The 13,691-nt window shown below is 49.6% G+C and overlaps 6 protein-coding genes across 6 annotated transcripts; 2 read left to right on the top strand and 4 right to left on the bottom strand.

The window, feature by feature from the left end:
- Positions 1-1,458: 1,458 nt before the first annotated feature.
- On the bottom strand, positions 1,459-3,163 carry BKA55DRAFT_697063 (major facilitator superfamily domain-containing protein; the record flags this gene model as incomplete). The annotated part of the gene is made up of 6 exons (XM_046200331.1): positions 1,459-1,852; positions 1,901-2,039; positions 2,092-2,139; positions 2,190-2,839; positions 2,878-2,948; positions 3,014-3,163. 6 exons carry the CDS (start codon positions 3,161-3,163, stop codon positions 1,459-1,461), a joined length of 1,452 nt encoding a protein of 483 aa, XP_046042641.1.
- A 976-nt stretch (positions 3,164-4,139) lies between these two features.
- BKA55DRAFT_667991 (aminotransferase) lies at positions 4,140-5,401 on the top strand (the record flags this gene model as incomplete). Its single annotated transcript, XM_046197867.1, has 1 exon — positions 4,140-5,401. Exon 1 carries the CDS (start codon positions 4,217-4,219, stop codon positions 5,399-5,401), a length of 1,185 nt encoding a protein of 394 aa, XP_046042640.1. The 5' UTR covers positions 4,140-4,216.
- On the bottom strand, positions 5,333-7,470 carry BKA55DRAFT_626693 (uncharacterized protein). The gene is made up of 2 exons (XM_046196859.1): positions 7,260-7,470; positions 5,333-7,207 (listed from the first exon to the last, which is right to left on the bottom strand). Exons 1-2 carry the CDS (start codon positions 7,324-7,326, stop codon positions 5,430-5,432), a joined length of 1,845 nt encoding a protein of 614 aa, XP_046042639.1. The 5' UTR covers positions 7,327-7,470; the 3' UTR covers positions 5,333-5,429.
- Positions 7,471-9,342: 1,872 nt separating this feature from the next.
- BKA55DRAFT_527060 (Alpha/beta hydrolase family-domain-containing protein) lies at positions 9,343-10,734 on the bottom strand (the record flags this gene model as incomplete). The annotated part of the gene is made up of 4 exons (XM_046188894.1): positions 9,343-10,147; positions 10,197-10,305; positions 10,353-10,491; positions 10,543-10,734. The coding sequence occupies 4 exons, from the start codon at positions 10,732-10,734 to the stop codon at positions 9,343-9,345; spliced, it is 1,245 nt and encodes a 414-aa protein (XP_046042638.1).
- Positions 10,735-11,125: 391 nt separating this feature from the next.
- Positions 11,126-12,239, bottom strand: BKA55DRAFT_716873 (uncharacterized protein). Its single transcript, XM_046200912.1, has one exon. The coding sequence runs from the start codon at positions 11,876-11,878 to the stop codon at positions 11,315-11,317; it is 564 nt and encodes a 187-aa protein (XP_046042637.1). The 5' UTR covers positions 11,879-12,239; the 3' UTR covers positions 11,126-11,314.
- A 905-nt stretch (positions 12,240-13,144) lies between these two features.
- Positions 13,145-13,540, top strand: BKA55DRAFT_545819 (uncharacterized protein; the record flags this gene model as incomplete). Its single annotated transcript, XM_046190851.1, has 1 exon — positions 13,145-13,540. The coding sequence occupies one exon, from the start codon at positions 13,145-13,147 to the stop codon at positions 13,538-13,540; it is 396 nt and encodes a 131-aa protein (XP_046042636.1).
- Positions 13,541-13,691: the final 151 nt, after the last annotated feature.

Raw genomic sequence — 13,691 nt, 5'->3', positions numbered from 1 at the left:
AAGGCGAGGAGCCGTACCTTTAGGTGTGATGGTAATGTCAGTCATCCCCAGCGAGACATACTATCTGCCTAGGTACCCCAGGACATTATACCACATCATTACCTACTAAGAACTTACCATGCAGTACCCACTTACCGGTAACACCGACCTACCGGCAAGTAAAAAAAAAAAAAAAAAAAAAAAAAAAAGAAAAGGTTTCCCCATACAAAATGCCCAATTTCACTTTTAAAGTATTTGAGCAGAGTTGAAGTTATTACCATGGAGCAATGTCTGTTGTTTTTGGAAATTCGTTCTGTCTGATATCATCATCACATGGCTTTTTTGATTATGTGTACAGCATGGTCGCACGGGACTAATGTAAAATGTATCAAAACATCTCCTTTGACATCCAGCGTCCCCGACGCTCCTTCCAATGTTCCTGACGTCAGCCCCTAATAATCGCCTCGTCTTCACCAGTATTCAACAGGTATGTTAGCTGAAACTTAAGAACAAAAGTCTCAAGCGAGCATAAGAGATATCTTGATATAGATATAGAAGTCGACACAAAACCACAAACAATCATGGCCATTTCAGTTAACTTGCTGCCCTCCAGGAATAATGATGTCTGTGGCGAGTACTCAGGTCAGAGTATCACGAAGGAGTTAGATATTGATAAACATCCCTGGCCAGCTGCCTGCCACGAGCGGCAGCAACCTAAAAAGCACCATCACCCATCTCGTACATAGGGGAGGACGGGAGATTGGAGGGAGCAGCGACCTGAAGAAATATGATGCAACGAGAGGAGAAGACCGAGCCTGTTTCGAGCACAGAGGGCTCTAGAATCTGTCGCTATGCTGAGTTTGCTGATTAACAAATAATATATAATAGGCACCCATTCATCATGATACGCAGTATCCAGGTATGAACGGATTCACGGCTGTTCTAGTTAACTTTCCAGTATAAGTAACTTTACCCCTTTAAAGTAGGGCATAAAAAAGACCCTGCGTATCAATATCCGTTTGATCAATTGCATCCCTTCCCTCATCGAGATTCATCCTTCCCCCATTGCGTAGCCTTTTTTTGCTCAGTGCCGCTCACTAAGAACCTCATTTGACTGATAAAGGATGGGACCCAACAGGTTCACGGATAGTCATGGTTTTAAAGTTGCACAGCCACCCGTAAAATATAACTTAGCGCGCTTATTCACGGGTCTTATTCCTATTTTAAGTGGTTAGAAATTGCGCTGTCATTACTAGTGATCGGTCTACCTCTACAATAGGAGCCAACAGTGTGCTAGATCTCCTTTAAACTCATCTCACTAACTCAACTACGATACAACCAACACGCTAGCCATTTCCATGATGTAGCGCCTGCTGCTTTTCCGTATCTTCAACCATTCTCCAAATCTCTTTGAGGCCTTTTCTTCGATTTGCCAAGGGATTGCCTCCCATTTCCATGGCAACTTGTACTTGAATCTTTTTATGCCGACACCACTGGGCCCGCTGCTGTTGACAGCTTTTGGCAGAAGGGGCTTCGTGTCCTCAGAGTCTCACCGTACTTAATGAACACGAAGGGAATGCACGTGAGCACCAAAGTAAAGAAAGCAAGCAGAGAACACGCCCACTGAATCCCCAAGTTCTCGTACATTGGGGGTGCAGCAAGAGGCAAGACTACCGCGGTTATCGACCGTATCGTACTCGATGCGGCCTGGGCAGATGCAGAATACTGCCTGTAGGCATCGGTGATGTAGTTCAGTAATGCCATAAATTCCATTAAGTAGCCAGCGCCAAAGAGAAGTCCCGACATGGACGGTACGGCCGCGTGAATTTCTGAGTATGACGTCCATCCAAGCCAGAACAGGGACGCGACGATTCTGAAGGTTTGTGAGCTTATGAGATCATTGGATTGATTTACTACCCACAGTGGGCCGCCAGCACAAGCCAGAGGTAGACGGCGATACTCGATCTTATTCGCCCAAGCGGCACCCACTTTCATTGCTGAAGAGTGGTATGAGCTATACCCGAGGAAAAGCCCTAGAGCAACTATCGAACCCGCTGTGACTACTTGTTGTCAGTCTAGAGTATTGATATGTTGGGCAGCAGGTGTACTTACTTGGGAGATAGGTCAAGCCAACTTCACTGGATGACAGTTGGTACACCCCTACGAAGTATAAGTAACATAATAATCACATCAAGTAAATCGCCTCATACCTTGAAATATGATCGGGTATGCTTGGAAGAACAGATACAAAGTCGCATACACAAGAGCCAGATAGAGAGATGTAAAAAGAACAACTGGTTCACGTGCGGCCATGACGAACGGTCTTGAGAAGATAATCTTGAGCTCTTGTGCAAGGCTCAGCTGTTGCTTCTCTGCGGCCTCGGGATCAACAAAGTGCTTTTTCCTGATGATGGGAGAATAGGTCTCCGGTAGACAAAACACGAGCGGCAAGAAGACGCCCGAAATCCCCAGCCCGACCCAGAAGGTCAAGCGCCAGGAATGTCTGGTGGCGTATCCAGAAATGATAGGCCCCAAGGGAGGCACCATGGCCGTAGCGCACATATAATATGCTGTTGCTTTGCCTCTTGGTCCGGGATGGTCGAAGATGTCCGCGAAAACCGGCCCAACAACGGCGTTTGGCGCTGCGGCTGTGACACCACAGAAAAGGCGGAATATCAACAACGCAGTAAAGTTGGGGCTCACGGCACAGCATAGGGTGAAGATCATGTAGCTAAGGTACGTGCCAATAAGTACAGGCGGCGCCCGAGATGTTCGCTGAGAGGGCCGAATATCAGGGGGCCAGTCGCAAATCCAAGCATATAAAGGGAGTTGAGCAGGACTAGCTGCAGGCGATTGGTAACTGAGAATGCTTTAGCAATATCGCTCGTCGCTCCGGACGGTAATGAAGAGCCAAGAGCGCTATTTGCGATAATTGCAATGCCTGCAGCTACGACTTGTGCTTGTTTGCGCTGTTACCGTTTAGCCTAACCCTAGACCGGTGACACAGAGTTCGATGTAACTGGGTTCTGCTTACTCGAGAGAACTTGAGAGGGTTCTTGTTATCTGGTAGTTCAAATGTGGCATCCAGCCATTCATCCCCTGATGGTGATGGGGCCATAGCGAGGGTGATTGTTTGATAGATGGTCAAGTCCACGGGCGCCTTGATAAGACGGCCGTCAGACATCCGAATCATTCGTCACTTTTCGGAGCTTCTCAACTCTGCTCCCATGTCGAAAAATTGGGCTCCCGGTGTGCCACTCCACTCTGATACCGAGCTGGGCCCGGGGCTGCTAGTTCGACACCCTACGCCCTACGCCCTACGCCCTACGCAGGCGCCTTGCCGACGTCCTACCTGAGCTTACGAAACTGGGGCGGCATGAGATATTGCCTTCCACTCATATCTGTCTCAAGTCTCGGGCACAGAGTAATACCCCAGGCAAATATCGAGCTTCAAGTCTCTTTGGTAGGCAATTCCGCCAGGTTGGCTTCTAACACAACTGAGAGTTGGCCCAGCATCTGGGGTTATTGTTGCGGAGTTTGGGGTTGAAAGAACACCCGGTTCAGTACGCCCTACTCCCTACGCCCTGCAGATACACCCTGTGCCCTGGGGTTCGAATGACTGGAGCAGAGTTAAGCATCATCCTCGAGCAAAAAGGTGGAAGATGTAGAGTTCATACGTCCCAAACGACGATGAAGTTGCAAGTAGACTACATGGCCCTTAGACTGAATTATGCTCAAGAACACACATCAAAATAGGAGACCTAGTATGAGAAATTTATAATTCTGCCTGGTTCTTCTATATACGACCGGAGCAGGCAATTATTACAGGGTAGCTGTGTACGGATGTTGTCCAGGGTGTCAAACTGTGAGGAACAATAACACAGAAAATCTTTACAATCCTCGGATTGAATCAGCAAATTTGCTCTCGCGTGACATTTTAACCCAGCCAAACGCGTTCCCGGAGGGCGCCCCTAACACAAGAATGTGTCGCCCTACGCCCTACGTTTTCCGACTCCACAATGCACACTCTCGCGCCTTGCGCAATTGGCATGGCATTCCCCGAATCGTTATCACGCCGTGAATCGCAAAGCGTAAGATGCCTGGTGCTGATTCAATTTGATTTGGTGTTCTTTGCAGGTCATAAAAGTAAACATCTTTACGCAAGCTCGTACCGAACCCATCCAGCCGCATTTCACAACACATTCCTTGCATCTTGCCAGTAATTCATCTAGCAAAAATGGCAGTCGGATCTTCTCCTGCGCCTTTGGACGCGTCCAGGCTTGAGATCAATGCCCTGGCCAACCCCAAGGCCGTTCCAGATGCAAACAGCGAGGACCTCGTGAGCCTCAAGGCATCCACAGATCGCATGATCACGGCTACTTGGACTGCTAAAAATGGTTGGACGAACCCTCAAGTGATTCCCTACGGCCCAATCGCCCTCATGCCCTCAGCAAGCGCCTTGCAGTACGCGACCCAGTGCTTCGAGGGCATGAAGCTCTTCCGCGGCCACGACGCCCGTCTTCGCCTCTTCCGGCCTATATATAACTGCGAGCGGATGCTCAAGTCCGCCACACGCATCTCGCTCCCGGCATTCGACCCTCGTGAACTTCTCAAGCTGATCCACAAGCTCTGCGAGCTTGAGGCGCCGAAATGGCTGCCCAAGGACAAGCCTGGGTCGGCGCTATATCTCAGGCCGACCATGATCGGATCGGATTCGAGCCTGGGCTTCAAGGTCCCGGACGAGGCGCAACTGTATATCTTCATGGTGTACTGGCCGGCGCCGAAGCCTGTCGCTGTGAGTGGCGGCGCTGCGCCTCAGACCGGGACACGGTTGCTGGCGAGCAGCGATTCTGCCGTCAGAGCGTGGCCCGGCGGTACGGGAGCAGCGAAGGTGGGAGGAAACTATGGATCGGCGCTTGCGGAGCATGCTCTGGCTAAAAAGCAGGGTTACGACCAGGTGCTTTGGCTGTATGGGCCTGACCGTCTGATCACGGAGGCGGGGTCAACAAACATCTTTATCTTGTGGAGAACGTCCTCTGGAGCTTTGCAAATGGCCACCTCCCCTCTGGACAAGGACGGCCTGATCCTTGCTGGGAATACGAGGCGCAGCATCATGGAACTCGCGAAAGAGATGTTTTCTGCTGAGGCGGCGAGTCCGCAATTGTGGTGTGAGGTGCTTGAAAGGAAGATCACGATGGCCGAAGTGCAGGCAGCCTCACGGGAGGGCAGACTGGTGGGTATCTTTGTCGTTGGGACGGCATTCTGGATCCAGGAAGTCAGCGAGATCTGCTTCAACGGGGAGAGCATCAAGGTCAGCATGGGTGCGACGCCACATGTGTCACTGCTGAGGGACCGAATGAAGGAGATCATGTTTGGAGAGAGGGAGAGCGATTGGGTAGATATCGTTCAAGAATCAGACTAAATTGCTCTTTTGACGGAGTACTAAAAGATCAGATTGAATCCTCCTGACTGCCCGATATATCCTTAAGATGACGGTTGCGAAACAGCGAAAGCCAATCTTCGTTATCAGCAATGGTCTGGTCCCAAGGATCAACAGAGTCAAACATGATCCGCCTCGCTTCATCTTGAAACATCCTATCTGTCGGGATGATGCCGAGCCTCATCTGCTCCTGTGCATAGCGCCCGAGATGCAGCGCCAAAACCTCGGGGAAGGTCATGTTGCTGGTATCCTCGTTGACGGCACCCAGAGGCCTTGGCTGTATGGTCGATTCAGGCGACAGCTCGGAGCCACTTGTTGGCGTCGCCATGCGTCCGTCGCTCCATATATGCCGAGTTCGTTCCGACGCTTGTTGGATCTGCGACAGGTGGTCCTTAGTACCGTAGCTATTGACCGAGAATGGAATCAGAGCTCTTGACTCGGAACCGATGAGATACGGTGGCATTGCATGTGTGACCTTGGCAGCAATTAAAGACTCGAAGCAATGCTCTCCTTTCCAATCATCCATAGTCGCGCCTTTACGAAAGTGCTTGGCGAGATGATCGACACGTTCTTGCCATGTCTGCATGCGGATATCGCAAAACCCGCACCTCGACGACACTGGCGGCCCTTCGTCTTTCCACGAGTCAATAAGGGGCAATGTCTCCACGTGGTGCACGAGTCGCAGATGCTGGACGAGATGGTCCTTGCGGCTGAAAATAGGAGTCTGTCCCTGGTTCTGGCAAGTGCCGTGATCATGAAAGTCTAGATGTTCAGCATTGGGATCGAGCAAGCTACAGTACGCACAATGAGCTCTCCCCGTTTCAGAAGACATCACCGTCCCACCAAAGGGCGCACATCGCCAACCCTGCAAATTGAGATGCAGCGATTTCTCATGTCTCGCCCAATCATACTTGCTCTTGAAAGAGTCGCAGCAGAACGTGCACGGGAACATCCGCCTGTCCTTGTGCTTTTCTTTCCTTTTTGTAACTGTCGGTCGAGTCCGCTTCTCCACGCGTCTGCGCGAGTGCTCGGATGTGCTTCGAAATGTTGCTGAGATGGCTGATGCATTGGAAGTTGAAGAACAGCTCGTGCCGCTACCGAAGCTGACGGTTGAAGAGGCTCGGTTGCCTATGCGCTGGCTGTTGAGACTGCCGGCTGAGGAGCGGGTTCGAAGGGGTGTTTGTCTCAGCGCGTCAGCGATGGCGGATAGGGAGGCTGGTTCGGTCTCTGGTGGTGAATTTCGCCAGCGCTGCATGGGATCTAGCGCAACATCTGTCGGTGCTGAGCCTGGGATGTCTATTGCCTGTGGGAGGTTTGGTTGATGTTGACTGCGGAAGTACCGGCTTCGTCGCCTTGGAAGGCCAGGTTGCTGGTTTTCGGCCACTGGGGAGTACTGATAGCTTCCCGACGGAGAAGTGCCCTGGCTGGACGTTTGCAGCGCCGACGCTTCGTTTCGAGTGCTCGGCCCGGCCTTCGATGGACGATTCTGGGCTGAACTTGGCTGTGGTGGAAGTGAGGGAGCTTGCCAGTAAGGATCGTAGGTAAGGTTAGGACCCATCATGGACAGGGCAATATTCTGTCCTGTTGGATCGGAGAAACTGGGGAATGGACCAGAAAATAGCCCTTGATTTGATGAGTGCTCGGAGGTCGACTCTCCGTAGTGAAGACACTGAAAGGGAAGGAAATGGTTCCTGGGCAGGCTTTCGTTCTGTGCGCTGGGTGTTGTTTTCGAATCGGCTTCCGGTGCGAGTCCGAGCCGAGCGAAATCGAGTTCTGAGAATGTCATGACTGGTATGTGAGCATGTGGTTGTAGTGACTATCATTCGAGAGCAAGTCTTACTGTCACCCTCGACATTGTCCGCTAATGGGCGTCGCCCTGCCCTTATCGCATTCTCATCAGGCGCCATTAGGCTCAGTGGGTAAAGAGTACAAGGATTGGTGATCGTATTCGAACGATAAAACGAATCCTTGCTCTGATATTGATTGTTGTGTTATCGAAGAGGCAATGATATGGTGGCAGTTTATGAGACTGTAGTGTTGGAGAATGTGAGAAACCTGGGGGTATTAAAGCTCATGCAGCCCCTTGTCAGCTTTTCGAAATCGGACTTGGCTTTCGCCACCCTGTTAGCCTAATTCGGTTAAGGGCCCATGGGCGTCCTTGGCGTCGATAGAATCTTCCCTGCAGCCAATCATCAAGCTTCGAGATGCTACTCAGGGTTTTGCTACCTTTACATTAAAATTTCTAACAAAAGTCTGACAACACTAGCCCCACATCCTAACACCCGAATTACAACACCACATATTACATTACCAATTAAATAAAGAATAACTAGGTTAATAAGGTCATGAGGTATGTCAAAGAAAGCCCTGATTCTATACTTTAATACTTGGTATACCAATCCTGTGCGCGAATGTAGGCTTCAATGCGACAGGGAAGAGAGTCGATGAGGCATTAATCTGCTCCGTTGCAATTACTGCCCATGCCAGCTTGATGCATTTGATTAATTCTTGCTTATTGAATTGTTGGTTTTAAGGATTTCAAGATAAGGGAACATCTCCCTTACATTAGCCTTTAATTGCTTCCAAATGTGCTCATTTTGGTTGAGATCCGGCGGGTGTGCCGGCCAGTCAATCCACTCAATTGAGTGCTCTAACAGCCACTCGGTTGTTGACTGAGATGTATGAATCCTTGCGTTATCTTGCCAAATCTTCGCATGCCGTTATATATAGGAAGTAAACCTTCCGTTAAAGCCGGTTGATAACTTCCGGAAGTATATCCTCTTCTTTTGCCGGTTTGGTCGCGGATCATAATAGTAATACCGGATTTTCCTCTTCTTCAGATTGCTCTCCAAACTATGATCGATAACTTAGACTTCCCGTGAACTGTGACATTGACAAATGGTCTCATAAACTTTTTGTGAGGCTTGCGGGAGATCCAACTACATTTATAGTTCGGTTGCGATTGAACTGTCGATTCGTCGGAGAACATTGTCTGAAGTTGTCGTTAGTTTAGTGAAAGATTCCTGAGCTGCGTCTACACCCAAACTTCAAACCGCCATACCTCCAGCGATTCTTCAGTATCTTCCATCTAAGCTTGAGACCATAAAAGTTGCTGATAAGCTGTTTCTTGTGATAGCGGTATCCGCTGCATAGCCTTCCATTTGCGGCCATAATGGAAGTATATAACGCGGCTTATAGTAGATTGTGAGATTTTACTACCTATGAGATTGACAAGCGCTTCATATGTTATCCTACGGTCGCGTTTAAGTGAAACTAATACGTATCGAATCTCCTAACTGCGAGTTTCCTAGAACTCCTACTTTTGAGTTTTGTATCAAGAGTTCGTAGAGTTTTCCAGCGTTGAAAAATATTAAAGACGGTGCCTGTTGAACACTTCGCCTCGCGAGCGACGCCGCCACGGTATGGCCTTCCTGCCTCTATCTCGCAAACGATAAGGGCTCAGGCCACCTCGCGCAGGTCCTGATTTGGCCCGCGGTTTGCGCATATTATAGATAAACTTCCGTTATGTGAGGACATTATTTGCTATTGTTGTGGAGGTTGAAGAGGAAGAGGGCGTCGAGATGTAATGTGGTGGAGTACCTGTTGGCGGGGCAGTGTTCAGATTCTTTTGGACACTAATTTTAATCACAGATGGCCTGTTTCTCATGCTCTGAAGAAAATCATAGTCTGGCTCATAGTCATGTAAGATATACATTATTGTGATGAGCGATTAGTTATTAGCAATCGTGCAGGTCTTCCAAATGCTTGAAGTCAGAAGGCTGCGAGGTCGTCCCAGGGTTCACCCAAACATGCATTCGCTTATGCTCTATTCGGCTACTCACATCTCAAAATTGTATCTCCCATACTTCTATGTCTACCGGAATCTCTAACAGCAAGGTATTGCTATCGAATACTACCCTCTATCAAAGCTTGGTCCTCTCAGCTCGCATAGCATTTGGGTTTACCTTATTAGCCCAGTTCTCATCAATCGTAATCTGCTCCTTTCTCGATTGCTTCTTCCAGTACTTCTCGAACTCTTCTTTTTCTTGCTGCCACCTCTCAAGCTCACTTCCAAGAAATCCGATGACGGCGTCGGCACACTCAGTAACTCTTTCCATAGCAACCAGATGACCACAGTCAAGAACAATCTGTTTGACTCGGCCAGCAGCAGCACCGCCACTGCCACCAACTCCAGTACCGGTTCTCGCCATCTTAGCCTCGCGCTGTTCCAGCGGCGATAGCTCTGACGTCTCCCCAAAGATATACAGCACGCTGGGACGGAGCTCTGGTAAGCGACGAAAGACCTGGAGCGGTTCAGGGCGGTAGAAGGGATACCCAGGATACTCTTCGTCTGCAACTGGGTCCTTATCTAAGTATTCTTCACCGGGAACCTCGCGGTACGTAGGTCTGAGAAAGGTGAATAATTCTTGATGCTTTGAAGTTGTGAGCGTGACACGTTCGTCTTTCTCAGTGTCTTGAGCGGGGTGAAGCTCTGTCGGCACATGTCGAAGACCATGCTCAATCCAGCGGTCCAGAACACGGGGATCCCATGCCTGGAAAAACTTGCTCCCTCGGGATCGCGCTGCGGCGGCTTCTCTCGACGGCCAAATATCGCGGCGGGGAGTGGATGAGATTGCCGGCGGAATGCTACCGTTTGGAATCTGGATGACGGGGTCAAGAAGGACAAGGGACCTCAGAAGCCGTGGATGGGCTAGAGACAAAATGGACCTACAAATCCATTAGCGCTATATAGGTAAGTGTGGATTTATACTCCTACAGTTGCGTGGCGCCCATACTGTGACCTATTCCAACGATAGGATGAGGCATTGAGTCTTGCTTCTGGTTAATCAAGTTCATTATATCTCTTGCATTATCGGACCAACTCGCTGGAACCTATCAGTACCTGTAATATGTCGCATAACGGGTTACTCACGGTCATTCCCGAGTATCTTCTCGTTCAAGGCGCCAGATTGGCCCTGGTTCCACATATCTGCGATCCAGATTGATCGAATGCGTATACCACTTTGGGAAGCACATTGGTAAATGTCATCCCAGAGTGGCTCATACATTTCCTACCAGACGGTGAGTATTGAAGCGAGGATATACTGGACAATGACACTCACTTTGGGAAATCCATTTGCATGAGCTCCGATGATCGTGAGATCTCCCGGCTTTGGTGTCGGGTTGTCTAGGGGGATGTACTGCTTCACCGACAGCTTCGGCGTGTCGTCGTCGCCATTGGCAGTCGCTGCTATGTGATCTCGAGTGTGGCAGCCGTTGACAATGTGCTGTACCATTCGAAACGATGACGCCATCCTAATCAGAATGTGTTGTTGTCCAAAACGACAAACGAGGGTTGGTTGTTTACGCTGACCAAGCTGCAGGCACAGACGAGAGGTCCGAAACATGGTTGACGGCAGTGCAATTAAGGAATCGCTATTCCAAAAACCTCGGCCTCTGCGGGAATAAGGCTGGCTTAAACTGCAGCTACCACTGGCCGACATCGGAATAACTAATTTGAAGCCGAGTTGTATACGAAACGGGGTTAGTTTAGGACGCGCGGTAGAGTGAATGAGCCTCAGTTGTGGAAGTGCAGATCTCAGGGTGGCTGTCTCATAGGATTTCGTACTTGTCGTTTGTATCAATCTATTCTTGGCTTCGACAATCTGTCAACGCATGGTTTTCACTTTTTGAAGCCTTTCCTCGTTGGTATTCCTTCGCTTGTTCCCCGTCACCTTGCCGCTCCAAGATCTGCCCCACAAGACTGTCATTAATCGGCGTTGGCACTCCGACCTCTCTGCCCCGTCAACACCAATACCTATTAATAAACTAAATCTCTGTTTTCTGACTTCGTCGCAAATCCACCACTATAGAGAATATTGTCTCTGCCGTTTTCTAAATGCCATTTACCGTTACCTCGAGCCTCTCTACCGAGAAACGCTCTAAAATGCCTGGTATGTCGCGCAACTCTGGCAGTGTATTAACGACCTGAAAGATCTCCTTAAGTAGCATGTGTCCGGTTTCGGGGATGGTAAATAGGTCTTTATTTCGTGCATCCTTAAGGGCACAGAGTAGGTTGCAGAAGGCGTTAACTGTAAGCTTTTCTAGCTGGATTTGGAAAACATCTAGGAATGAGTATGGGGTCGCGTTGAATCGTGGGACAAATGGCAGGGCGTTCAGAAGGTAAGACGATTTAGTGGCCTCGATATCTGATTTAGTCTGAGGAACGGGGCCTAGGGATATTGCGGCAAAGCCAGTGCGCGTAATGTCGAAGGGAGCATTAAGAGTGACTCTGTGTGAAACAACACCGGTGGTGTAGTTATGCCGGGTGGCTTTTTCCGTAAATATTTCCTCGTTGATAGCCTCGATCATGCCGGATCCGTTCTGCGAGAACAGAATATGCGATGAAGCGTTGAGCCGATGCGGTCCTTTGACGGAAACGACAAGGTGGTCGATCATATCTGTCTGCGTAACTTGATCGAGCCCTGGCGTTGTTGAAGGGCGGTACCATTCTCTGTTGTCTAGTACCTCGTGGCGGTAGTTGCTATGCTAGTCGACTACTTCTCCCTCCCTTATTTCTAACCTAATTCTGCAGCAGTTTTTGAAGAATTCGCCGGCAAGAGAAGGTTGATGGAGAAGAAGCGTGACAGACGGTGTTAGAGGGGCTGGTACCTCAGCCAGTGAATGAGCAGGAAAGGTGCCAATGCTGCCCAGCCCCAAGACATGCACTCAAGGTTTCTTAGCTTTTACTGTCATGTTCCTTACCCAACTTGGTGACTTTTTCATTCTCCTTCCGAGCGAATGGAAAGTATGCGATATGCGCCGCATCGTAAAGATCTCACCACTTTTGAAATACTGGAGAGCAGGCCCGACCATAATACGTCCTAATTTTCTTCCATGGAACTCTTCATTGGGGAAGAATTCTCCCCCGGTACGCCCTTTGGATGAATTAATCTCATCGCAAGCTCGGCTCTATGGGCACGACTTTGCAACTCATTTGGCCGTGATAGGGCGAGGTTTTCGCCGTCGCCGGTGCACTCGAACCTTAGCTATCTACGAGGTACTTGACAACTAACCGACCGGTGCTCGAAATTTCTTCACTCAAACTTGCGGTAATACAGTGCATGAGAAATGCTAAAACCTCGACATGTAGGTAGCCTTGGGTGAAAGGGTAGATACTGATGCCAGAGAATTTATGAAAGATCGCTCCCCACCAATGATACCTCGGCCCTCGGACAGGTGGTTCATGGCTAATAAGTTAAGGGTGTCGCTTGATAGATGTAGGGCGTGGGGCGTGGGGCGTGGGATTTTCTCGGCACAAGACTGGAGGAAATTAGAGTCTGCGGAGCGGGAGACGGAGTTGCCGACCAGGGCCGGAGCTGAAGCTGAGCAATGACTTCCGGCGGCTCACTCCCGCTCTGCAAGTGAGTCGGGGCTACACCATCCGTTTTCTCAGGATCATCGCCACGATGGCTGCATCACCAACAGGGAGTCCGTGGTTTGATGCCTCTTTCGACCTCCTAGATGACGAGAACCCTGTCAAATTCTCTACAGCAAGTAGAGCCTTGTCACATTCAATTGCCAGACATATGATAGAGAGCTGATCTTGCATCTATTGCTCTGCTGGGCAATAAGGTGTCATCTTTCGATTCGGAGAGTCTTCAGTACCACAAATACCCCGCCGAATCAGTCTTTGGTCTGCCAGTCAAGGGATATGCGAGCACGATGGAAATGGTCATGGCACGATGTTCCATTGGAACTGTGGCCACCTCGGCCCAGAATAACCCTTTGGTCGAGATCGATGGTTTCGCTCCAGTGCAGAGAGTGCATTTGGTCGTTGATCACTGGAACTATGCGAACATAATCCTGATTTCGATCACTGTATTGCAGCTTGTCTTGGGCATTGCGGCGGCGCATGTCGCACATCAAATCGTGATCCCAGCGGGAGGGTCCATGGCTGTAGCTCAGGTGCTCCAACCTATGACAAATCGGATAAAAGACATGAACAGCAAAGAGTGTAGGCACCCAGGCTTTCCCCTCAAAAGTCGTTGGATCTATAGGTGCGTCAAGGTTTCGGAGGAGAGAGAGTATGATCTCTTCATGGAAGAGCAAGGAAATTAGCAAGGAAATGAACAAGGTAGGACGGGAAGGCATTCGGAAAGTATTAAGCTGTTATAGCGATGGGATGTTGGGTAAGACAGTTTCTTGTGATATGTGAGTGATGGCTTTATGAAAGCATGACATGGCATTCAGTTTTTTATCCTCAGCACGA

The sequence above is a fragment of the Fusarium redolens genome (genome assembly GCF_020744475.1).
Source record: "Fusarium redolens strain MPI-CAGE-AT-0023 chromosome Unknown BKA55scaffold_25, whole genome shotgun sequence".
Lineage (NCBI taxonomy): Eukaryota > Fungi > Ascomycota > Sordariomycetes > Hypocreales > Nectriaceae > Fusarium > Fusarium redolens.
The sequence above is the reverse complement of the archived record's forward strand: the minus strand, read 5'-3'. Positions and strand labels throughout refer to the sequence as shown.